This window comes from Dipodomys ordii, unplaced genomic scaffold (genome assembly GCF_000151885.1).
Source record: "Dipodomys ordii isolate 6190 unplaced genomic scaffold, Dord_2.0 Scaffold8, whole genome shotgun sequence".
NCBI classification, from domain to species: Eukaryota; Metazoa; Chordata; class Mammalia; order Rodentia; family Heteromyidae; genus Dipodomys; species Dipodomys ordii.
This window is the reverse complement of record NW_012267224.1, coordinates 3958544-3985815: the sequence shown is the minus strand read 5'-3', so window position 1 is coordinate 3985815 and position 27272 is coordinate 3958544. Positions and strand designations below refer to the sequence as shown.

At 40.9% G+C, this 27272-nt stretch overlaps 1 protein-coding gene across 7 annotated transcripts in view; it reads left to right on the top strand.

Moving 5' to 3' along the window:
• Ldb2 (LIM domain binding 2) overlaps positions 1–27272 on the top strand; it is a 305230-nt gene that overhangs the window by 104390 nt on the left and 173568 nt on the right. For all 7 annotated transcript variants that reach the window (XM_013008876.1, XM_013008874.1, XM_013008875.1 and 4 more), the window contains exon 2: positions 23762–23864. In XM_013008876.1, the coding sequence (XP_012864330.1) occupies positions 23762–23864 (103 nt within the window). The remainder of the gene's footprint in view (positions 1–23761; positions 23865–27272) is intronic.

The following is a 27272-nucleotide window of genomic DNA, read 5'->3' as shown; positions in this document are numbered from 1 at the left end:
AAACAAGAAGATGCACTGAGGGTTGGTTGGGAGGAAGTTACTTGCCTATCAATAAAAATAAATATGTTTCTCCCTAGACTCCCATCTAGTATGTGTCCTCTCCTTGTGTCTAACTTCTTCAGTCTGGAAAACATTCCTTAAACACATCCTGTGTGTTGAAATTGTATGAAATGTACTATTCTAAAATTTTCATCTCAAAGTTAGTTCTGCATGGCAGGAATTGTCATAATAAGTCAGTGACCCCATAGACGATGTTATAGTGCATCTATAATGAAATGTCTAATGAAGGCAAATGCTTGAATTTTTAACTCTGAGCTGTTGAGTTTCTATGTCTGTCATCTCCAACCTAATCTGTGAAATCTGTGATGACTGACATCTATCTCTAACTTCATGGTTGCAAGCTGTCTGGGATCTTTTCCACTGAGGGTGTCCTGAGTTCTTCAGGGACCTTGGCTCTTGTCACAAAGAGAAGCTAAAATTGTGGTTCAGCTCTGGAGAGATGTGGATTGTGGCAGAGAAATAATAGAACAGGAGTTGGGCTCGCATGGAGGGAAGGTAGCAAGCCAGCAAATGAGAAGAGGATTTCAGAGGTCTAGCAACAATGTCAATAGCAGTGTCTGGGTTGGTTTCTTCCCTGAGCAGCTCAGAATCAGTCTCCACAGAGATCCTCAATGGAGAGTCCTTCACTGGACTTGTTCCTTGATTGGACATAGATCCACTGGATTGTTGAGCTATGAAATAAAGCCAAAGCAAAAGAGCCTGAGCTCTTAGCCTGGGGAGGCTGGAGGAGAGAAGGAAGGGGCAGAGAGTCAGGTTGGCAGACAGCCTCTGACCTACTTTGTTCTTCCTCTCCCAGCAGATCAAATAGGTCTGGGGGGGGAGGGGAGAAAAATGTGGGTCACTCCTTATACTGTGGACACCCTTGTGCTCAGCAGAGAGTAAAATGCTGTCATACTTAATCCATCAGGCAACTGGTGCTCTTAAAAGTCAATATTATTTCCAGAATCAAAGAAGAAGTTGTATTCAAGTCCAGTGGGTTGCACTGTACATGGTGCCCTACAGTTCATGGGCACCTAGAATCTCAGAGTATGATCATATGTGGAAATGTCTTTGTAGGTATAATTAGCTAAATTAAAGTCATACTGGGTTAGAGTGGGACACAATCCTGTGTTCTTATAAGAAGAAAGAAGTAGACAAGGGGGAGAGAGGAGAACAAAGAGAATAGGCAGAGGAGGAAATAAGGAGAAGAAGGAGAAAGAATGGGAGACCAGGGGGAAAGGAAAAGGAGAAGGAGGAGGGGCAGAGCAAACAGACTCACAGAGACAGTTGCATCCAGAAACATAAGGACTGATGTGAGTAGGGACTGGCATGATAAATCTGGAAACAAGGACTGTAAAGAATTACCAGCAGTCTCCAGAAAAAAGATACAGAACAGGTTCTTTCTCAAAGATCTCAAAAGGAACCAACCCTGCTGATACTTGGACTTCACGGTTCTAGCTTCTGGCACTGTGAGGGAATACCTTCCTATGACTTGAAGCCATCAGTGTGTAGTAATTTGTTCCAGCAGCTCTAAGACTCTCATCAACTTAGTGATGAGAGGATATCTGAAACCTCAGTGCTATGGCTCAAGCCCTAGACCAGGCAGCATGATGACCCACTGCAGGGGCCAGTGACTCCATACCCCAGCTGTCTTTTCTCTAAATGCCTTGTGGGTAGGGATCAAGTTTTACTTACCACCCTGTCCCCTAGATCCTGGCAAATAGTGGGCACTCTGCAAATTGTGAAAGAAAAAATGATGAATGAAACAAATGGTTCTTGGCTAAAGTCATCTCCCCAAAGCCTCAGAAACCACAAGCGCCCGTCATATTTATTTGTCCTACTGATGTTATTCAGAGTTTAGGCCAGGAGTTGTGCAAGGGCTTGGCAACAAAGTTGAAGAGCATTGCAAGGACAAGATTCTTGCTTTCTCAAAACTTCTTTTTGAAGAAGGGTCTGAGGAAGGGGCTGGTTAAACCAGGGAGGAAAAATATATATGGTATAGATCACTTTGGACAGTGATATGTGCCTGGACGAAAATAAAGCAGAATGGATGGAGTCACCTTGGTTTGATGGTATTAAGAAAGGCCTCTGTCTCAGAGATGATATTCAAGTAAGACTTAACGAACAGGGGACACACAGGTCTATGGAATGTAAAAGACAAGTCCCATGGGCCGGGGAGCAACTGGCACTGAACCCCCATAGGATGTTAAAAAAAAACAGAAAGAAAGCTCAAGAAAAGACACAAAGGCTAGAAATTATGGAATAAAGTCACTCAGCAAGACAATTGGTCCTGTGCTTCATTGTCTGAAGCCAGAACAGTTCCAAGTCATAGGAGAGTAGTTTTCATGTTTCTGCTCTTAGGAACATGGCTACTATTCAGATTCTATCATGGCTAACAAAGAGATCCCTGAGCTCAGTCAAACCTAGCCTCAGCCATGGAGCCACCAAGGCCAAAGAAAGCAATTGTGCATTTTCTTCTCATCAAATCACAGGGCCCTGAATGGCCACCCTTGGAGGCCATCACCATCACTTGGTAGGTGATGCCTGCCCTTTGCTGAAGGCTTTATTGTCTTTGTGTTCCCAAGGGAGGAAAGGCAAATCCCAGCTGACCTTTGGGAGTCGTGTCTCTGATATTAGCCATGTGATGCTGTACAAATTAGTCAGTCATTCTGTGTCCTTTGGGTTTGCTGGCAGACCTAGAAAAAGTGGCTTCTTGTTCCAAAGCAGTCTTGCTCATTCTTAGTTGTTATTTTTCTTTCATTTTCTTGAAATCATCTGTGTCTCTAATTGCTTCTGTGTGGCCAAAATGTTCTGTGATGAGAACACTATAGAAAATAGCGTTTGCTTTATTAAGTAGCATTTCTAAAGGGATTCAGTGGTCTTTGGCTTCCTGTGTTCCCTCTTTCTTTTCCCCCTTTGAGTTTTAATTTGTTGCAATGTATAATCACTTGCTTCGGTGCTGAAATTACCCTCCAAGCTTAGGCAGTCGTGTATTATAATTCCCTTTATTACATTGGAATCACTTTTAGCCTTCAGTTAAGATGGCTGGACAAGAAGCAGATGAAACAAAATTAGAAATTAGCATCTCTTCTGCATGGGGTGTTGCTCATGCAGCCAGGATTCCTTGTGCGTGCTCACATTGTGTGTGTGTGTGTGTGTGTGTGTGTGTGTGTGTGTTAGAAAGAACCAGTGATTATAAGCAATATCTGATCTTATATGAATCTCATGCACCACAAGGTACATGTTATGTAGACCTATCTCACATTCTACAACTGTAACCCACATTGTACGTGTGACAAAATGAACTCTCCTTCACAGAGTGGTAAAAGGACCTATATTTAAGATTATCTGTGCAGAGCAGGTCAAAGCAGAGCAGGCCAAAGCTACGAAGCCAGTCAGGCTGCTGGAAAGCCAAAGCCATCTCTTTCTATCATTATCTCCTTTCAGTGGTATAATTTTCCGACATGTAAGCAAAAGAGGAAAGGGTAAGCTGGTACAAAGTAAATAAGATCCAGTGAAAAGTCTTTGTGAGTCTCTTTCTGCACACTATTGATAATTAATGCCTCTTCTCTACCCTGTATAATATGGGCATTGCTAGCATAGTAGGGCTTAGCCATATACCACAGTATTAGTCAAGGCTCTCCAGGAAACAGAACTAATGGGAGAAGTAGATAGTATAAGGAGTGGGCTCAAGCTACTGTGGAGACTGGTAATTCCGAAGGTTTTCAGGGAGCGTTGGCAAGTTGGAGTCTCAGAAGAGCCAGATGCCCCAGAACCAGAAGAATCAATGCTGTGGGTCAGGGGAACACAGTTAAGCTCAAGTAGCCAGGCAAATAAAGTTGCTTCTTTCCCAGGCTTTCTGCTGTATGTAGATTTGCACTCTTGCATACCTTGAGGACAATCTGCTTTGTAGAGTAGGCTAATTTGAGTTTAAATGTTATCTGACAACATCTCGCTGACACACATAATAGCATGTGGCCAAATATCTCGGCAATCCTATGGCTCAGTCAAGTTGACAAGTGATTGGCCATTGGTCTAAGTTTAAATGTTGTCTTTATCATTCACTAGTTAGGTGACTTTGATTAAACTACTTAGCCTTTCTTGGACATTGCAATCTTTATATGTAAATTAGAAATATTAGCATCTGCCCAGTAGGAATATTGTAAGAAATAAAGAAGAAAGTTTTTAAAATGCTTAGCTATATAATGCAATAATTATTATTTATTATTGTTACTATTTAAAACAGGAAATTTAGCAGCAATGATTTATGCATATTCATTGTATATATTATTTCTAGTCATATTTTGAGCCTAAAATTTTTTTTCTCCTTATTTTGGAAACGAACTTGTACCCAAAATAGAAGTGTAGCCACTAGAAGTTAGAAGGTTTCTCTTTAGATTATGAGTTTGAATTATCTGAGTAAATTGCTTAACTTATCAGAACCATGTTTTTCTTTCCTACCTATAACATGTATTGCTTGGTGATTAAGTCAAATAAGAAATCCATATACTATATGTGATCTTTCATTGCATGCATCCACCCCTCTTGACCAACATTGCACATGTCGGGAAGGGGTCCTTCTTTGTTGCCAGGTACTACCCCAGGTTCTGCATTCCAAGTAGGGCAGGGTAGATTTGCCCCTTCTGGAGAAAACCCATCAACTGTGAGTGGAGAAATAATGGCAATGGCACAGGAGGGAAGGGTAGATAGCAATTCCCTGCAGGGAATGCCAGTGATACCCAGGCTGAGGTATCTACTCTAAGGATCCATTGCCAGCTATGGCTGAAAGTGATTCCCTGTCTAAAATCTCTTCATTCTTTCCTTATTTTCCCACCTGATTATTTCACATCTTTAATCCTGCTCTGGTGTTTTTCTCCTGTGGACCTTTCATCGTCTCATCCATGAGACATTTCACTCATCACTTGCTTGCTTATTATTCACCATCCACTCCAATCCACCAAGAATGCAAGGTGTCTTATTTTTCTTTTTCTCTTGAAGTAGTCTCAAGACGTGTCCTAGACTGAGTTTGAACTTGGGATCTTCCTATATCACTATCTTGGGATGGTGCTGGGATTATATGTGTTTCTGTCCTTTTTGTTTATTACTTGATCATTAGTTCCTTGGGCAAAAAGTAGCAAATTGTAGATGTTTGATACATATTAGACAAATGTGTGGATAAATTGTGCATCATAGACCACAACCACCAATCCATCACATAAGCCACTTGAGTGGAAACCTATTTGACCATCTCACACCTCCGGAAGTGATGAGATGCAGAGTCTTTTCTGTCCTTCAGTGGGAATGTCTCTTTACTTCAGTTCTGAGCTATCTGATTACAGGAAGGAGTTTGGGGATGTAGGCAAGTTCTATCAGCAAACAGTGGGTCCAGGAAGATGGAGAGCTGTGGCAAAATGCCTTTGGAAGGAGCCATAGAATCTTCCTTGAAGTTAATAGACAGTGATGTTGAGGCCCAGACATAACCCTTAGGGACATTTTGAACAATTTACAGTTCTTCAGCTTGGATTTGTTAAAAGTGACCTGGTCAAGAAATATCTGGGACAAAATTCAGACCCACTTTCTTTGGGAAATGGAAGGGGGAGACTGAAATCCTGCATGTCTTACTATGGCTGCTGGCAGGCAACCATGATTTCCTAAAGTTCCTTTTTTTTTTCTTTTGCCTTGCAAGTTGTGATGTTAGCTGACAAAGAAGCAAATTAAATAGCTAAAGACATTGCTTTCTGGGATGCAAATGAGCTGGAACCGCATACAAATGTAGAGTTGAGGTGGGTGTGCTAGAGAGGTTTGCTTCCTCCCACAGTAGTGAGTGCTCATTTCTGTGGGTGTGGGTTCTAGGCAAGCTCTGGGGCCACAGTAGACATTAAAACTCTCTGACCCTCAGAGAGTTTCCAGTTTAAGTCTCAGGAGGGAGACAGAGGACAAAGAAGAGAAACTTTTTTGTGTGTGCCAGCTGGGCACTGTCCATGAGCTTTTGTACTCAAGCCACTGCACTACCACTTGAGCCACAGCGCCATCTCTAGCGATTTGGTGGCTGATTGGAGATAAGAGTCTCACAGACTGTCCTTCCCCAGGCTGGCTTTGAATTGCAATCCTCAGTTCTCAGCTTCCTGCATAGCCAGAATTATAGGCATGAGCCACGGGCATCTGGCTGAACGAACGTTTTTTTAATCTAACCGAGGGGGTGGTGTACCACCAATGTTAGTATTGTGTCAACTGTCCCAGGATTCTGCTAATTGGGTCTCTCTTCTGGGTGTTTTTTATGCCATGCAACATGGGTAACCAAAACATCAGTGATAGATGAACATTTATGAGTGCTTTCTGTGTACCAGGCACTACGGTGAACATTGTAATCTATCAGGGCATTGAATCTTCATCACAGCACTTTGAGGTAGTGACCTTTAATGTCCCCATCTCTACAGATAAAAGAGATGAGAGTAACTTGCTCAGAGGTATGGAGCAGAGGAATGATGGTTCTACCATTGAGACCCAGCCTGTATGAGTGCAAATTGGGCAGGCTCAACTGCTGATGTTATTATTTGATATCCACAGCAACACTGTCATTGAGTCTTTCTTTACCACCAAGTATGGGGGTCCTTTTCTATGGGTTTACTTGGCTCCTGTCACGGGTCCAGGCATTATCTAATTTAATCCCCAAGATGAAGAGTAAGCTATTGCAATGTCCATTTTACAACTGATGCAGCCGAGACACAAAGAGCTGGGGTGATTGTCTTGAGATGACATAGGAAGTGCGGGACTGACCTAAGATTCTGGACTTTTGGTACAAATAGAATCATTCAATCACTGCACGCACTTTTCTGTCTTGCCTTTTTTTTTATTGGCATGCATGGTAACGCAAGGTGTGCGTTATATATTCATATACCAGAATTCCGTATTTTCCATTGCTCATAGTGTTCCACCGGATGGACATAGAACATTTTAAGTCAGCTGATTGATGTCTAGGTCTGGATTGCTTTCATTTCTTGTATTTGCTGTAGTGAAACAGCATATACATTGCCTTTTAGAATGTTTTGCCACAGTCTTCTCTGTCTCTATCTCTCTGTTTTATGTCTGTCTCTCTATCTCTTTTTATCTTTGTTTCTATCTCTTTTACACACACACACACACACACACAGAGAAAGCTGTTAAGTTGGACAAGTAAGTAGTCAGATTATACAGGTTTAAACACTGACCTTGAGAAAATTAAGTAGCCTTTCTGAACTTCATTTTTCCCCTCATTTGTAAAATTAGGCTAATAAGAACACCCTGATAATATTGCTTGAAACCTTGAAACAGAGCATGCCCAGCATTCCGTTCACAATTAGACACACAATATCCATGTACAAACAAAGGAAATACAAAGAACAACCCAGCAAGATAAAATCTCCACCCATGGAGTTTACAGTCTAGTTGCTAAGACACAAAAATGTAATAAATGTTGATAATAAAAAAAATGGAATGACCGCAGGGGTGGTCACCACGGGGTTCACATTCATTTAAAATATTTAAAGGATAAAGTATCACAGTCCAAAGAGCAGAAACTTCACTAGATAATGGGGGGCCTGTGTGGCTTCCAGAGGCAGGGCAGACTCACAGGGAAGCCTTGAAGAGTTAGAAAGGGTGGCTGGGAAGGAGCAGGAATGCAGGTTGATAAGAGCAGAGAGACTGAAGGATGGTGAGCTGGAAGCGATAAACCTCTAGGCGACAAAGATGTGGGAAGTGGTGGCTGCTGGGAGTGGATTTGTTGCTAGGATTTGGCCAGGCCTTGGGCCCTCTAAGTCACCAGTAAGAGGCAGCAGAATGTGTGAATACCTGTTTTTCTCTTTTCCCACTTCTTCACCAACACATAGTTCTTCAATAAACATACTTGACTCAGACATTCATACAAAATGGCTTAGCCTTAATTTTCCCTTTTCTTGATTACAAGTGACCAAAGTATCTTCTCATTACTGTTAGTATTGGAGCACATACGCGCTCCTCTTTTATACTGTATTAGGTTTTGTTGTTGCTGTTGCTCTTATTGTGTTAGTTATGCTGGACACTAATCTAGTCCTGCTTGCTATTTATACTGCAACATTGTATGTGACCTCTTTTGTCATCTGAAACATTTATCTTTTGAGGTATTCAAAGGGATACTCTGTTTCTCTTTAAGAGGTTTACAAATTTCTTCTCTTGATGAGTTTTCAGGTTTCTCCCCATGCTAGTCTAAGGTCAGAAAGATCTATATCTTCTTTTCTTCTAGTAGTTTGGAAAATGTGATTTTCTTCATTTATATGTTAATTCATCTGGATCTTATATTTGATCATGTGAGACATAATCTTTTTCTTTCCATATGAAAGCCAATTGACCCAACCCTACTAATCAGACAACTTATCAAATAAGTACCATCAGTAGATGTTCTTCTTTTGGTCACTTCCTTCCCACTAGTGCTTTGGTCTCTCTGCCCCTGCTCTGTATTGTCAGGCCGCATTATATCCTTGATAACATAAAAATGTTCTCGTGTTATTATAAACCAAGTACAAACATTATTTTTTGAAGGTTTCTGTTCTCTTTTCAATGAACATATAGTTGCTTGAATCATTTCTCCACTGTAGGATAAGCACATTGTTCTTGATTTTTTTGTGTTGATTTTTTTCCTATTATGAATGCTCCTGTGGTGAATAATTTTACATCTAGAGCATTTACATATTTTTGGATTATGTCCTTTGGATGGATTCCCAGAAATAGAATTACTGAGTCAAAGGGCATGAATATTTTTAATGCTTTTAATTCGTGGCATGTATTTATTTTAAAAATTAAAATGAATGAAGATTCTGGTAAGTTCTTGGTGTTTTATTATGTAGTTGCAGTTGCTGGAGTTCTACAAAGCCTGGATCTGGGCATGGCTGCCCTGTGGAAATGAAAAGGAAGATTACTGGGGTCTCATCTCTAGATTACCTTGGTTTATTTGGTACTTCTTTTTACTCCTTTTTTTCTCTGTTTGTGTTAGTAAGATTTGAATTCGGCATCTTGCATTTACTAGGCAGGAATCCCAATACCTGAACCTCTCCCCAGCTCCTTAGGGAGTATTTTTCAGTTAGGGTCTTACACTTTTTACCAGCCTCCAAATGCTATTCTCCTATTTATGTCTCCTGCACAGCTGGGATTACAGACATTCCCCACCATAGCCAGTTATTTTTTTTTTTTGTACTTTGCTGAGTTTTTGTAGACTTATTTTTTTCAGACAATGACTTATTAAATAGCTGTCTTGCTTCATGTAAGACAGAAAGTAGAGTCTAATCCTGCCGATGAATGCAATTTTCTAGTAGGTAAGCAGACAATAAACAACAGAAAAAACTGAAGGTATTTTTTTCGTGTGTGTGTGGGAGTCTGGAGGACAGCATAGGCTGGTCTGACAGCCAGTTGTCTTCTGATACTGAGATATGAGTGGGCCACAGTAGAAGAGACTCATCCACAGAGGGGAAGTGATAGCTCGTCTCAAGCACCTTATGGCAGTTGGAGGGTAGCCCTGGGACACTGGAACCCAGGGCTGCAGCTATGCTGAGGGGGGGCACTGACATCAGGCAGAAGACCCAACCCTGACCACATGACACATGTGACCATGGCAGGAAGCAGCAGCAGGACTCGGGGAACCCAGCAGAGGAAAACATATCTAATGGCTCTCATTGGGCCAGTTGCCAGTGCCTCTCACCACAGAGCTCTGAAGATCATGGTTTATATTAAATCCAGACAGAAAAATCTACAGGACTCTAACTAGACAAAGGTTGCAAGTGGAGCTGTGGCTCAAAAGGGAGAGTGCAAGGCCCTGAGTTCAAGTCCCAGTACTATCAATTTGTTGGCCTAAGCCAGGGGAGAGCTAGCTTGACATCACTGAGATGCAGAGTTGGGGGGAATAAGGATGGGAGGTGTCCAGATTAGGTAGACCTGGGCGTGTCCACATTAAGTCTGGTTAACGTGGGGCCCAGCAGGCTGTTGGAATTACAGGTATGGAGACGTTGGGAACTTTGACCCAGACTTGGTATCCTTGGAACCACAGAGGGATTGTAACATGAGCAGACACGGAAACAGTGGAGCGCAGAAGCAATCTACCTCCCTCAGAAGACGTTTGGCTTCTCACATTTACCTTTGTGAATCAAACCTTTTCATGTTTTTCTCCAGTGGCAAGAAGCAAATATTTGCCTTTTCTGGTCAAGACTTTTCTAAAGTCTCAAACCTGCAACTGTCCATTGACCTCTTGTTAAATTTTTTTTAGTAGTGAGTTGAGGAACTATTTCTGTTACTTGATCAACTGTTCATATTTAGATGTGTGGCTCAGACACAAGCTTTTGCACGTGTAATTTTTTTTCCTACCCGGAAATGTTCTCTTGTCTTCTATGTGTACGTAGTAGAAGAAAACGTGTGGTTGTGATTTCAGGGAAGGCATTTCTCAAGATAATGTGGGTTTCTGCCTCATCCCAAGACCCTGCCCCACATCACACATGGTACCCCTTACATACACAGAATCGTCACCAAACAGTCCTATGCAAGTGTGGTAACAGCTCCTTATGTGATTTCTAACGTGGCTGTGATAGGTGCATTCCTTTGTACATTTTTTTGATGTATTAGAGTTTGTGTCTCCATGTTTGAATACAAAATTGGAAATGTATATAGAAAAAAGCTATTCTTTCTTTCCTTTCTTTCTCTCTCTCCTTTCTTCCTTTCCTTTCTTTTTCTTTTTGTGCTTTCCTTGGGGCTTGAACTCAGGGCCTATGAACTGTTCCTGAGCTTTTGTGCTCAAGGCTAGCACTCTACCACTTGAGCCACAGCTCCATCATGACCTTTTTTATGGTAGTTAATTGGAGAGAAGAGTCTCATGGACTTTCCTGCCCAGGCTGTATTGGAACTGTGATCCTCACATCTCAGTCTCCTGAGTAGGTAGCTAGGATTACAGATGTGAGCTACTGGCATGCTGACACCTCTCAAAAAGACTATTTGTTCCTACCAGAATACTATAGATTAGAAGAGTCAGGGAGCAACCTTGTTTTCATTGAAACAAAAGCTCGGCAATCAGAGAGAGTACAAATTAAAATGTGCAAATTCCACTTACTTGGCCTGGGACTTAGTGTATATTAATTTATCTTCTTAGGCTATAGTGTCTCCATTTAACTTGTTATTTCCAAAAACAGTGCTGACCTGAAAGGGATGCCCTGAGGACTAGAAAATAATACATAATCAATGTAAATCATCAAGTTATTATTGTTGCAACCTGCATGCTTAGCCGTTGTGTATGCAAATTACATGAGATAGATATTATAAAGCTGATAGGAATTCACATTTAAAGAAGAGAAATTGTTGTTTCATTACAACTGTGGTTAAGTTTGGTGGCCAAGGATTCCATTTTAGACATATACCTTTATATACATTTTCACCATGATTTTTAGATGATCCTAAATAATGTTTCCCTTTGGAATGCTCAGATTCATGGAAGCAAATGAACTTCCCAGGTGTTTGGGGGACACAGATGCTGACGTTTCTTTTGCTAGAGAGTCATATCTGCCAGATGTCATGTCTTATCATCCTGCCATTTTAATCTCATTCTTTCCCAAGGTAGTCTTCACTTGCTCTGAGGAGTTAAAAATAGTAAACACTCCATAAGAAAATCCCTGAGTTGTGAGTGAAACTTTGATCCGTTCTGTGAACACACACAATTTACTGTCTGGGGAAACTGCTGTTTAGAATTTTACCGTTAAGGTGTTTACTGTTACATAAAATGCAAATTTAGCTGAGCATTACCAAAATCATAGGTGGATCATTTGCAAAGAAAAATCCAATCTTTGAGGTTTTCTTTTTTATTTAAAAAGAATCTCATAAAGATAAATTAGAAAAGAGGGGAATTCAGATTTCTCAGCCTAGCCCTTCCATGCCTTTGCACTTATGAGCTGGTAAGAGCAGATCATCCAGTGTTACTACTTTGCTTTCTGTCTCCATGTGGAATTCTGTTTGTGTGGTCCGAAGCCTTGTGCTGAACTGCCTTTTCAGAGGAGAGTCCCAAACATCCAGGAGACTTAGCAGCCATTAGATGTTGAAACAGCTAAACCAGCTCTTTTGAAGGATATTGCTTCAGATAAGGTTGCATCATTGTGGAGGGATTCATTCAAAGTCAAGAACCACAGTCCTTGAATTTGAACTCGTTCTCCGCAATTCATAGGCAGGCAGTCTTAAGCAAATGCTTTAACTTCTCTGAGCCCTAGTTTTCCTATCTATAAAATGGGATTGATAACAACATATAGTACAAGATCATTGTGAGGTTTTAAATAGTTATGATAGGAAAAGCTCTCAGAACAGTTGCTAGCATATAGTAAGTGCTATACAGGTAACTTCTAGTATTAAAAGTAGCTCGATTCAGAATAATAATGGCTTAATGTAAGATTCCTAGGTTTGGAGAAAGGTTGGTTAGGGATTAAAGAAGCAAAACATATGTGTTGTGTGGGAAAACCAACAGCCTGAATATCAGTGCCTTGTTGTGAGGAGACTTTATGACAAGGAAAGGCAGAAGACAAAGAACTGGGATCTTTTCCTTTCCTGTCTCAGCCTATGCATGTGGCTGTCCACAAAATTTAGGAAAATGCAAGTGTGGCCCTGTGTCTCTCCACAGTTATTTGAGACACATTCAACCTTTCTTCAGTATCTTCTGAGACCTTCCAGTACCTTACATGTGTAAATCATGAGTGACTGAAATGAGAGTATAGTAGAAATTAGTATTTTTTCTCTCTCGTTTGCTCTCTGTATTTATGAGGAGGTAGTGTTACCTACAGCACACACTTGTTTTCTGGGTACTGAAGTGAATCACTACCCTGCCTACCTACCTGCTTCACAGAACCTTTCTTAACTCTCCTTACTTTGACCTGTTTAAGTTTATTTTAATAAAATAAAAACCCCAGATTTTGAAAGAATAAATGCTTTAAGTATGGTTCGTCCTTCAGAGGGGGTGTCTATGTACCACGTGACAAGTGGTTTCCATGGTAATTTCTCATTATTGTTGAATTGAAAAATAATTACTCTGGCAAAAATCCCACGTAACTTGTCAGTGCTTAAGTTAAAGATGCTGTGGGGTAGAGGTGGGGGACAGACCAGCACTAGGATCCAGCTTTTGGGGGTAGGGGAGGGCAAAGCTGGGGACAGGAGAAAACTGGGGACAGAGTAAAACGCTTCGGTGGATTTTAAAATATAATTAACACTCTCTCCTGCTCCTTGATGCAACTCTATCTGTCATCCTGATTTCTGATTTGGCTGTCAGTGGAACTTGAGCTTACCTGGGAGATGGGTAAAAGACCAAGGGTTGGCGTGTTTGTTTTAATTATAGGGATACACACAGGGGATAATTTAGAATAGAGAAGCTTCATGGTATCTTGACCTAATTCAAGTACATGAGAATTGTCCACAGCAGTGCCCCTGCCTAGGTGTAGGCTGAGTTAATCTCATTTTTATTTACCTGGAGGTGACTGTATGCTGTTGTTACTTTGCAGTGTTGAAAAAGGAATCTAATTTTTTAACGTATTAATATTCACTGGATTTGGGCTATTTGTGGTTCAGACATGAAAGAACAGCCAGAATATAAAGTTCTTGCCTGTTATGGAAAGACATGTTTTGTATCCAAAACCCTGTGGCTGGACCTGCACATAAACTTGGGTGCTGGTACTCAGAGAACCTGTTTCCAGAATCATTGTCAACGTCCATGAAGAGTCTGGACTTACTTTCTTGTGCCAGGGTCAAGTATTAAGCGCTCTGTTTGGTTAATGAAGCCCCTGACAAATAGTTTGTCTCTAAGAAAATGATAGGCCAAGTTTTATTTATGAACATTATTATTATTATTAATTACCATCTATTGTTCACTGAGCTGGAAAGTTCTTTTCCTTGGCAGTGCTGTATCTGTGTTGTAATTATCTTGCTACATTCCGTATGGAAACACATCGCTTACAGGAATCTTTTGTTTCATCACTACTCGTGCACCAGTCAGACCAGACATTTTTCACATAGAGATCTCAGTTGCTACAAAAATGTAGACAATCACACTCTGTCCCTCCAGAGAGGCACAAGCCACTTTAGATACATGCATGGGAGACATTCTTATAAGAATGTACTAAGGGAGCTGCAATTGTTCCAATCATGGCACTGTCATACTAAAAAACCTGGAAACTAGATATCATTAGTTGCAAGAAAATGAAATGAAAATTCATTAGTGTGTTAATATGTAGCTTAGGTAAGAAAAGAAGTGGCCCCAGTATATTAAATGCGCAGACCTCTAAAAAAACGCTTTGGGGGGCTGTAGGTTTCATTGAGTGACCAAGTGCCTAGCATGACCTTGGAATAATTGCCAGCACCACCAAAGATTAACTAAAATGAATCAATAAAACATTGAATGCAAAAAATACATGTTTAAAGAAGGGAACACAATGTTTCTTACCATTCAAATAAAATATTAGAAACAAAATAAGCTTGCATGTAAGTGGAATTGTGGGTATATAAATTAAAAGCTAGGCTAATAAGAGCTATATAATTTTTCTGAGAATTATTTATAGAGGTGTTGGGGAAGGGAGAAATATGTAAGGAAAACTCTGTGGATCTAAGATACTTAGAAGTTTTATTGTCATTTAAAAATCAAAACAAGGTATCATTTCAATGATTGTTAGTGCTGGGCCATGGGTCTTTATTATACTATTTTTTGTGCTCTGTCTTTGAAACTGGATGAAGTAAAACCTGAGTTTTTGAACCAGTGGCCAATCAAGTATCTTATTGCACTAGAAGACATATTCACCAATGTGCCACTGACTAGGACACTCCCCAGAAGATAGGTCCTTCCAATGTCTGTGGGTGTGCAGATGTTTGAAAGTTCTTCCTCCATATGACCTTCCTTGGGTGCTTCCATATGCACTTCTGTGGCCTGCCTGGCTGGGGCTGAGGGACTGTGAGGGAAAGGTCTGTCATGTGACAGACAAGCCTGTGTGGGAACCCTGGTCCAGTCCCCTAGCCATCCAGCTCAGGGCTCCTCAATCTTCTATACTCTGAGAAGAACTTCTCACATTATGAAAGACCCTGACTCTGCATGGGCACGGCCTTTCCACCTCTTTATTCCAATTTTCTATTTCTTTCCTGGGTGATAATGTATAGGAAGGAATTTGGCTAAGAAGAGAGAGACAGACAATACCCAGTGCCTACTCTTAGGAACTCAGGCTGCCATAGCCATCGTCTACAGATAAGTATATAGCACTGGGTTGATGACTCTACTGCAATTTCATATGTGTTCCAACAGGTATACTCAGCAAGTTTCCCTACATAGGGGCAGAGGAACATGGTCCACACACTGGAATGCAGCATTGTCTGAATTTTCCTATCACAGCAATGATACATTCCACAGAGGTATATGTATGGACATATGAGCAAATTGGCTAAAGAATGGAAGAGGAGTCCAACAGTATAACTCCATTGCCTTACTCATGTAACTGTAACTGTACAGAGGCACAGCTTCTTTACAATAAAATAAAAATTTAAAAAATGAATACCAGGGAGCTAAAACATGTTCTGGGAGGGAGGGGCACCGAGGGGGCACAGGAATGCAGGGAGGAGGTGTGAGCAAATACACTTGTTATAGTCAATGTACACTATGTAAAATTTGCACTACATCACTTGAGGGTAGAAATGGGGGGAGATACAGGAAAATGATGAAGGGCTGACCTGAATCAAGAAGCACTGTACTCATAACCTGACAGCTGGAACTGAGACCCTCTTGTACAAGTACTTTGGCTAGATGATAGACAGACAGATGTTAGACAGAAAGACAGATTCCATGGGAGAGAGTCAGGACACAGTGAACTGGGAGAGATGGTTAGAGGATGTCTCTGGGCTACACAGGCAGGCTGTGAAAGTAGACTCCAGGGTCTGGATTATGCTGGTTCATTTCTAGCATGATTAGGAAACTTTTGTTTTCTTAAACCAAATCTCATGTAAGTGTTTGCATCACATGTTGTGTTATGTGACAGTACCAGATGTGTGTGCCCATCCACACACCTGGGGATAATAGGTTCTTGGGCTCACTGTTGGAGTTTAGAGATGGATCATAATCTTTACTCGGGAGTTCTCCAAAGTTGATTTTGGCCTTGATTGAGATTGATCAGGTTCAATGAACTTCCTGACTCATCTCCACGCTGGCTGACTTGCGATGCTCACCCGCGTGCATGCAGTGAGCAGTGAATAACATTCCCACCCCACCCCACTCTTCTCCTGAATTTCAGGGGGAAAACAGCATTCGGAAGTGTCTCTTTGGATTCATGCCTCAAAACCACCTTCACAACATAACTCTTAAGTTACCTGGATATCCCCACATCACCTGATCCCAAAGGAAAACTGGGAAATGCCTAATGCTCTCCCTGTTTTCCATAATGTTGGTGCTAAATTTACATTCAAGCAATGCCCCTGCAACACATATTGTGACAGGTGGAAAATGGAGGGACATAATTTTTTTTTTCATTTTCTGCAACTCATGAGGTAGCTGTGTGGCTAAGAACTAAAAAGCCACCACGCTGGCATTACAAGGTCCTGTAGCTACCTTTAGTCATCCCCTAATGCCATAGCCTCTTTATTGTGTAAATTTATTCTAGAAGTTGCCTAATTAATCCCAGAAATATACTAGGCAGCGGAAGAAAAGCAAGAGGCATTCAAAGATGTTTACTATCAGAACAAGTGCCTGCAAAAAGCGCTGGAGATTGGTCAGGGAATTCCTCAGGTGCGAAATCCTTGAACATTATCAACTATCTGTGGTCTTTTTTTAAATTGTAAAGGTGATATACAGAGGGGTTACAGTTACGTAAGAAAGGTAATGAGTACATTTCTTGTCCAGTAGTGTTACCCCCCCCATTTTCTGTTTCCCCTCTCTCCTACTCCCTTTCCCTTCTCCTGTTCCCCACTGTAAAGTTCATTTCCAACATAGTGTCTAGTGAGTATCATTGTTGCATTGGTTCACCCTTTGTCCCACTGTTTCTGTGATTCCTCTTCCCTTCCCCAAATCAGATACACTTATATAAAAGATAAAGGGTACTGAAATCAGACACAGTGAACATGGGGAATAAAACAGAGAAGAAAAAAAGAGAGACAAAAGAAATAACTGCAAACAGCAAACTAGAAAGAAAGAAAAAAGAAAAAGAAAGAAAGAAGGGAGGGAGAGAGGGAGGGAGGGAGGGAGGGAAGGAGGGAGGAAGGAAGGAAGGAAGGAAGGAAGGAAGGAAGGAAGGAAGGAAGGAAGGAAGGAAGGAAGAAGGAAGGAAGGAAGACAGAAAAACACAACCACAAAAAACCCTCTTGTTTCCATACCATAGAGATCATTTCAATTAGCATCATTTTATTTGGACATATGTACATAGCAATTCCACTCCTAGGCATTTACCCAAATGATCACAGACAAGGCCATACTAAAGCTACCAGCACAATTATGTTCATTGCAGAATTATTTACCATAGCTAAGATATAGAACCAACCCAGATGCCCCTCAGTAGATGAATGGATGAAGAAAATGTGGTATATATACACAATGGAATTCTATGCTTCCAGCAGAAAGAATGACATCACCCCATTCGTAAGGAAATGAAACACTTGGGAAAAAAATCATATTAAGTAAAGTAAGCCAGACCCAAAGAAACATAGGCTCCATGGTTTCACTCATTTGTAATAATTGGTATATATCTAGGATAGTCCTAGCAGAGATTCACAATATCCTAAAAGCTATGTACGTGTGATCATATAAAATAATGGTAATCAAAATGATCTTCTGGTCCTAAATTTCTGGTGAAACCTTACTTTTTAAGCAGAATTATTTGGGGGGCAGGGTGGAGTATGGATTGGAATTAGGCAACATGGTAAGTAAACTTCATCACCATTCTCATTTGTCTGATCTTTTACTGAGTAGCTTAACATTCTTGAAACTTCAGATTCTCTATTCATAACTTAAGGGTTAAATGAGATAATAATGTCTACTATTTGTTAAATAGTGATTCTGCACTGGGTTTTCTCCTTATTCTGAGAGCACATTTGGCTTACTATCCCACTTATCAAATGAGCAAACATATAAAGAAGTTAGGGGGATTGACAAAGGTCATGGTAGTATTAAGAGCAGAATTCATATATTGAAATCAGTGTAACATAAAGATTAAAGATGAGAATTTTTTGTAAGGCTGTTGGCTCTGCCCTTTGGTAGCAATTAGGGTAGTAAAAGAAGGCCCAATGCATATAAAGCATTTAGAAATACTGGGATATGGGAAATATGAAATACAATTATTAACCCAAGGGCCAATCATGTGTTCATAATCATCTTTGTTCATACACAACCAACACAGACAGGTCTATTCGAAACATACAATACTTTCATCTTCAAGTTATACTCCTTTTAATCCTTTACTATATAAACATTTTCTCTCATAACAAAACCTTGTGAAAAATTATTATACATAGGTGGGAAGGGGGTTGATAGTTTTAATTTAAAAATCTGTACAAAAGGATTTTTATGCCAGTTCAAAATTTTCAGCCAGTTGACAAAGTGAGGTTGGCAGTGGAGATCTTTGGACAACTTAGTAGATTGACTTTCCTGAGCTGGATTGTGAGAATATAATCATAATTCTACCAACTTGATCAGCCCCAAATCTACTTTTATTTACCTATTGTGTGCCATGGACTAGGAAATCAAATGTTACATCTTTACTTGGGGGGGGGGATGTTATTCTAGGAATTGTGACCAAAGCAAATTGGTTTGTGGTATGTGTGTGCATGTGTATACTGTGTGCATGTGTGTGTGCATGTGTATACTGTGTGCATGTGTGTGTGCATGTGTGTGTGTGCGTGTGTGTGTGTGCGTGTGTGTTTACCTGATGTGTCTATCTCCTAGGGAACATCTTCTGAAACTTGACATTGTGACTCATCCTGAGTTCTAGTGTAGTTAGTTTCCATCAAATGACACCTCTTCTTCAATCATTATGCCTGTGTCAATCTGGAAAGATGCTCACAGACGATTCTGGGAGCTCCTTTTGGCCAGTCATTTCTTTTCTCCCAGGAACCTCAGATCAACTTGGGTTACCCTTGGCTTTCGCTTTAGATTGCAGGCCAAAGGAAGTGGACACCGAATACAATCACTGGGTTTATGACTATGGATCAAGGAAATGGACAGTTTACAGATTTCCATTTGGATATTAAGCTGTGTGGTGGTAGACAGATGATGTGGCCAGGTAAATGGATTCCAAACAGCTGAAGTGATAGGGAAAGTATGTTATTTTGTAAAGTGTTTATTTGTTTTCTTTGACAAGACTGGGGTTTAAACTCAGGACCTCATTCTTGCTACATAGTTGTTCTATCACCTGAGCCATGTATCCAGCTTTAAAGTTTATTTTCAATGCAGTTCATTAGAACATAGACCATCTCTTACCCTAGAAATGGTAATAGATGTGGTAGAGAGAAGCAGAGAAAAGATACTTTCTTGATCGTCACTGTGTTTTGCACAATATGTACGTGCCACACACTTTCTACCTTATTCCTCACAACCACCCTGCCAAGTGGTTGCTTACGGTTTATGATTGTTATCTTAACTGCCAAGAAATGGGTTTAGGAAGTAAAATAAATCACTCAAGTTCTCATGGATGGATGAGTAGAGAGCCTTGTTCATGAGACTAACAGAGTCCCAGGTGTCTCTTGGAGTGGAGGTCTGGTGACATATCTGTCCAGCAAGCAGGGAGTGTGAGGACAAAAACAACTTGAGGAAAACATTTGGCTCTTCTTCCAACTCTGTGGACTTCTGCCTTGCCCTCCTGGTGACTATATAGGAAGATAGCAATAGGTTGTTGCACAAAGCGGAGGGAAGGATAGGTCTAGAATGTCCTACAGTCTGAGTCTTAAGTCCCATTGTCCTCATTTGTTGGTTCAGTGTGTCTGGCTAAGTTATATTTAGCATGCAAGTTTTGGTAGGGATAATTTGATGAGCAGCTTCATGCATTTCCTGTATTATTTTATTGAGTAAATCTATAGTTGAGATGCTTATTTGAGAGCTGAGAGATGAAACGGGGAACTGCCTAAGAAACCTGCTCACAGGGTATAAAATTAACCCTCAAAAATCAGTGGCTTTTATGGATGCCAACAATGAGAAGAACACGGCTGAAATCAGGAAAGCAGCTCCTTTTGTAATAGTCCCACAAAAAATAAAATACCTAGGAGTTAACTAAAGAGGTGAAGGACCTCAATGATAAAAACTTGAAAAAGGAAATTAAAGCAAAACTAAGGAAGTGGAAAACCTCCCATGCTCCTGGATTGGGAGGGTTAGCATCGTGAAAATGGCAATTCTGCTAAAGGCTATCTACAAATTCAGTGCAATACCTATCAATATCTCAACCTCATTCTTCAAGGAAATAGAAGAGGCAATCCAAAAATTCATATGGAACAATAAAAGACCCCAAATAGGAAAAACAATTCTTAGCAGAAAGAACAGTACTGGATTATCAATACCAAATTTCCAAACTCTACTACAAAGCCATAGTAATCAAAACAGCTTGGTACTGGCACAAGAACAGACCTGAGGACCAATGGAGTAGAACTGAAGACCCAGAAATGAACCCACAGACCTATAGCTATCTAATCTTCAATAAGGGAGCTAAAAAAAATAGAATGGAAGACAGACAGCCTCTTCAGTAAATGGTGCTGGCAAAATTGATTAAACACCTGTAGAAAACTAAAGCTAGATCCTTAACTATCACCCTGTACCAGAATCTACTCCAAATGGATCAGAGACCTCGGAGTCAAAGCAGACACTCTGAAAACATTACAGTAAGGAATTGGAGAAATTCTAGGGCTCCTTGGCACATGCTGAAATGTTCTTAATCGAAACCCAGAAGTACAAAATAATTCAAAGAAAGGTTGGACAAATGGGATTGCATGAAGCTGCAGAGCTTCTCCTTGGCAAAGTACATAGCTAGCAAGATCAATAGAAAGCCCACAGATTGGGAGATCTTCACTAGCCATACAATGGACAAGGGTCTCATATCTAAAATATACCTGGAACTCAAAACATTAAATCCCCCAACAACAAATCCTCAAAGACTTGCCCAATAAATAAGTGGGCTAAAGACCTAAAGAGAAACTTCTCTGAAGAGGAAATAAGAATGGCCAATAGACACATGAAGAAATGCTCAACTTCTCCAGCCATAAAAGAAATGCAAATCAAAACAACATTGAGATTCCACCTCACCCAAGTTAGAATGGCTATAATCAAGAACTCTAATAACAACAGATGCTGGAGGGGATGTGGCCAAAAGGGAACCCTAATGCATTGTTGGTGGGAATGTAACCTTGTTCAACTACTTTGGAAAGCAGTATGGAAGTTCCTCAAAAGACTCCACATAGAGCTCCCCTATGACCCAGCAATCCCACTTTTTGGGCATTTACCCAAATGATCACAAATAAGACTACACTAAAGGTACCAGCATGACTATGTTTATTGCAGCATTATTTACCATAGCTAAGGTATGGAACCAACCCAGATGCCCCTCAGTAGATGAATGGATCAAGAAAATATGGTATATATACACAATGGAATTCTATGCCTCCATAAAAAATAATGACATTGCCCCATTTGTTAGGAAATGGAAAGACTTGGAAAAAATTATATTAAGTGAAAGAAGCCAGGCCCAAAGAAATATAGGTCCCATGGTTTCCCTTATCTGCAACAACTAGAATATATCTAGGACAAGCAGAAAAGGTTAAAAGCTATGTACATATAACATGATGCTAAGCGAAATGAACACCAAGATAGGGACACAAGAGGTGTTATCTTTGTTGCGTTGTTTTTAGTGTATTTATCATATACTATGTGATTTTTTTGTTTCTTTTGTATGTTCTTCCCCCATGGTTTAACCCCTGTTTTCACTGTATTTGATGTTGATGCCCTGCATCTTGTGTATACATTTTTCTAATTTGGGAGGGGAAGGGAAATAACCAAATGCTGAAATAAGGATACAGGTTGACCCACTGTAACAACGAGATGTACAAGACACTATGTTGAAAACAAACTTTACAACTTTGAATGGGGAGGGAGTATTTGGGGAGATGGGAAAGGAAGCGAGGGTAGAGGAAGAGCAAAGAAGGAGGGGGTAACAATGCTTGAAAAGAAATGACTCATGACCTTGCTCATGTAACTGCAAGCCCGCTACAATAAAAAAGAAAAATGAAACCTGCTCACAAAAAACTTCTATTTGTACTAGAAAAAAAAGGGTAGGGGCGCATCTGTCCTTCAGCTGTACATGTTGAGCCCCTGCACAGAGTAAGTGCTCAGTAAAATCTTGGTTTTGAAAGATAAGCCCAGAGAGAGTTTGCATGTGAATCCAAGTGTTGCCCTTGGATGATCTTTTTTTTTTTTAAATTTGTCCTCTTTCACTAAGGAAATCATTTGTCTTTGACGTTAGCTATTGGAAAGACGCCAGTAAAACAGAGACACCAAAAAATTCATTTGTCTAAGTCTCTTTCTTTCTGTAGGACAGGGCGGCATCCATCTTCCCAGGTTGTTTAATTGCTCTTCGAAATGGAAAGCTCATTCCTGAGAGCTGTCAGTGACAACAACTTAGTGCTGTCACGAGCAGGACAGCTGATGGGGCCGCGGGGAGGGCAGCATGTCTTGTGTGGGCCCACTGTGGGGACTGGAAGCGTGTGCATGGACACTCCTTATCTCTGGAGCTTGAGAATGGGAAGCTAAAGGGTGCCCCACACAGAGGAACAGGCTGGGACCTATCTCTGCATTGAAGTAGTCACCGCCCAGCCCTGCTGCCGGAGGCCCCTTCAGTCTTGGGGAACAGCAGGGATCCTAACTGCCTGAAGCTGGAACTTTCCCAGATGTTTTCTGGATGAGCAAGAGAACCACTTGATCCAAGGCAAACAAACAGTTTATGCGGGTGGCCTGCGTTCTGCCCAACTTTTCTATTTTTAATAATTGCTCTAATAATTAGCATGTGGCTGCCTCTCCTGTTCAAACAGTGTTCAAGGACAATCAACATGGGCAGTTGTCTGTCCAGGAGCGTGTATATACATAAGTATGTATACACACATGCATGTATAGGCATGTGCACGTAAATATGCGTTATGTACATGTATCTGTATGCATATGTGAAAAAAGAGAGAGAGGGAAAAGATACCAATCAGATAATTCCATAAAGACATGGCTAGTTTTTTGATAGAAATAGTTTCACAGAGTCGAGCTACAATTGTCCATCTTTGATTAAATTACTTTAAAAAATTACTGCTGCTAACCTGGTTGTAAAATTCTATTTTCTGTTTGAAAACAAAAATGGACCCTCAAGAGAGCAGAGAGCAGAAGGAAAAGAAAAACTTGAATGTGTTTTACATTAAGTGCAAATCCTTTGGTTAAAAAAAAATCACACTGCATTTCCTAGTACATTGATTAAACCTCCCTAAATACAACCTCAGGAATTAATTTTCACCGGGTTGGTGTTAGCTGGCTTATTGAATTGGACCTGGGTCCCCATTTGAGGCAGTTGGGTTGAAGAGTGTCCACATAGCCAGGCCCCCTTCTCCGAGGGCACCCACACCCATATGCCAGGGAACCCAGAAGCCAGTGGGTTCTGCTCCTTTCCCTTTCCCTTGTTCTCTTTGAGAGATTTCTTGCCTGTGAAACAAATGCTCTGTCTCCTTGCAGGACAGTGACAATCTCTGGTGGGATGCCTTTGCCACTGAATTTTTCGAAGATGACGCCACATTAACCCTTTCCTTTTGTTTGGAAGATGGACCAAAGCGATACAGTAAGCAAGACGTTTATTTGTCTAATATTTTCTCATTTTAATGCCACTGAGAAAACCACAGGAGTCTTGCGAGAATCGCCTGGCTTCTGACAGGCTGACAGTAATACCTCCACTCCTGACAGTGCTCTTGCTTCCTATCAAGTCATTGTCACCTGGCGGCAGCCCAGTCAGCGCTGTGAGATTTCCTCTGAGGCTCCGAGGATCTGGGCACTGGCTTGTTTCGAGAGTTGAGGACAGAGGAATGAAGTCGCTCAATAATAAGCAGGAGTAGAATGATGGAAAGTCTCCAGGCTTCTTTGCTGCAAGTTCCTCTTTATCCTCAATGGTTCACACTTGACACCCAATATTGTGTGTGTAAAAAAAAAAATATCCTCACCTCAGCCACATTCTTCTAATTCCTTCTTATCAATTATCTCAGGTATTTGTGTGACAAGTGCTATAGTTTTCTCAAGGATGGAGGAGGAGGAGGAAGACATAACTGCTTTGAACATTCAGTTGGGGATTAGGGCTGACAGAATTATAGTTCCTACTCTGTAAAGATTCTCACATTACTGCCAGTGGCTCGTTGGGTCACAGCTGATCTGTCCTGATTAGGTTCAGCCAACTTGTCAGAAATCAGATTTGCTGGTTGTACTTTCAAACTAAGAGGCAGAGATACATCCGCACAAAAGCAATTAGTGTCCACGTAGATCAGAGAAAGATGAGCTTTCCAAAATCACTCTCGCAAATAAGAAAGGACTTGTCAAAGGGGAGGGGAAAAAAGCCACTCCCAGTGTCACAAACACTGAGGAGATAAATGGAACGTATTCCAGTAGAGTGAGTCAATTCATAATGTTTGGCAATTGATAGGTAATGGAGCTCTTGATAGACACAAGTCAAAATTCAAAAAGCTACTAAATCTATAGTGGGGTCACCAGGGAATTTATTTTTAATTAGAAGGGATTTTAGCCAACTTAGTAGTATCTGGATCTATTGTATGATTACTTGATTAATTATGTTAATACATGCATGTGGTGACTTTTTTTAGCAGTGGCAAGCACAGGAACTTTGCATCCTGTTGAAACTTGTTGCTAGGGTGGACATTTAATGAGTCCTTTGGATGAGAGAGAGGCAGGTGGGAAGTAGATGTCAGACAATGGGCTGGTAGTATATCTTTATGCTTATTGAAATGCATTCTGTCACCAGTACTGGTGCCCCTGCTTTTGAATCTTTTCTTTATCAAATAGCTGGCCCTATGATGGTGTTTTAGAAGTCTTAGGGAGATAAAATCAACTGAGTAGAACAGCAATAGCCCTCCTTCCCTAACAAACAAAAAACAAAACAAACAAAACAACACCCTGCCTGATTAATGATGAGTAATTCTACCCAAGCAATCATTCAGTCTGTGCCTACATGTTTGTTGGTTTTGTCAATCTTAGGTCTTCAATTCCGTGCCTGGGTACTGTCCCTGAGGTTTTTGTTTTTGTTTTTTTGTTTTGTTTATTTTTGCTCATAGCCGGCACTCTACTACTTGAGCCACAGCTCTACTTTTGATTTTTTGGTGATTAGGGGGAGAGAAGAGTTTTACAGGCTTTCCTGCCTAAGCTGGCTTAGATCTGTGGCACGCAGATCTCAGCTTCCAGTGTAGCTAGGCTTGCCGGCATGAGCCACCAGCACCTGGCTTGTACTTCCTTGTTTATTCACCCACTCAGTTACTGTGCAAGTTATCATTGTTGTGTGTCCTTGAGCTTTGTCAATTTGGAAATCCATGTGCATTTGCACAGAGAACAAGAATTATGCTTTTAATGCCTGTGCTAATAAAACAGTCTCATTTGTTTTGTTTTTCTCCTCCTCAGTCCACTCTCCACCCCCACATCATTTGGGGTGAGGCACGAAGGGTGCCCTGTGAGATCTTATTTCCATGCACAGGGGTAAATGCCTGAGCATAAGCCATTGTTGCCCAGGTTTCTTTGTTTCTCTGAGCCAAAATATTTCCCGAGTAGGGAAGAGAAACAAAGATGATTGACAGGCTTGAGCCCCGTCTCATCAGCTGCCTCGCTGACAGCCTGGTGGTGTGCACGCACACAGGACTGATGTGCAAAGCAAGTGACAGCTGATTGACAGCTCAGGACTGGGAGATGGGGCCGAGGAAGCTTGCTTAGAATGCCTGACGTGCACTGTTTATGCATTGCTCCAAGCACAGGCGCTCCCGTCTTAACCCGTTCAAGGGCTAGATGCTTGGCAGCCCCCAAGCTAGAAGCTGAGGCTCTTTCTCGATCCTCGTAGGGAGCAAAAGCCTTTGAATTTCTGTGGAACAAAAATAAGACTTGCCTGCCAGAGTTCCCCAAATTATAAATGCTGAAGTAATAGCATTCTAAATGAGATTTTTGTTCAACACTTCCTTACAAAAATTATATTCTCTCTGCTCTTGTCTACATCTTCTGGCATCCTTTTCAGTTCCAAGTTATCCTGTCTTTAAGCTACTATAAATCCTGTAAAAGATGCTTATTTATTTTTTTGTCTGTCACCCCTTTATTAGTACACTAGCTCCATGTGGATGGGGGCTTTGTTAATTACTTAATTCTCAGGTAAATACAAGAACGTACACAGGACAAGGGTTGAATAAATGTCAAGTGAGCAAATGAATGAATGAACAAATGACTATGTGACTACATGAATGAGCACTTGGAGAAGAGCTTCTTTTTTAAGTGGAGTGATGGCAAAAACAATCCTTTTCCACAATCTTGGGACTTTTTTAATACTGGAAGAACTTGAGCCATTCAACAATTAACTCTAGGATATGTTTCCAATCTAATAGGGAAGAAAAGGCCTAGCAGCATAATAATCCAGGAAATAATGATGCTTTGGACCTCCTTTCAGAAAGCTCTTCTTCCTGATCCTGTTATGCCTACCTCAGGCCCCAAGCCCTTTGCTCTCCTGCTGGGAGCCTCGGTGGGTCACACCTGAGGACCTGTTGGTTCAGATGGAGACCACCGGCACCTCTCTAGGAGATGGTTTGCTGATAATTGGTGTGGACAGAATGGACAAGGTGATTAAGATGTGTTAGGGCTAGGTGTCCCTGAGGCCATTTTCCCATGCCTCTGATTTCTTTAGTGTCTGGAAAAGTTGGCAGTTCCATGGAGGTAAAAGGAGTCAGATAAAATTTTTATTACTCTTTTAACTATTGTTTGTGATTTGGGACTCGGATTTCTAGTCATTCTCTATCATATACAAGTTATTTCATCTTAACTTCCATGTTTTGTCTGAAATAAGGATTTGCTGTGGAACCACACATGTTTGTGGTCACATTAGCCACAAAATATTTTGTGACTGTTGTGGGGATATTTTACTTTCAAAGAAAAAGGGACAGACAGGGAAAGACAGAGAGAGGAGGAAAGAGGAGGGGGAGAGAACAGAAAAAAGGAAGGA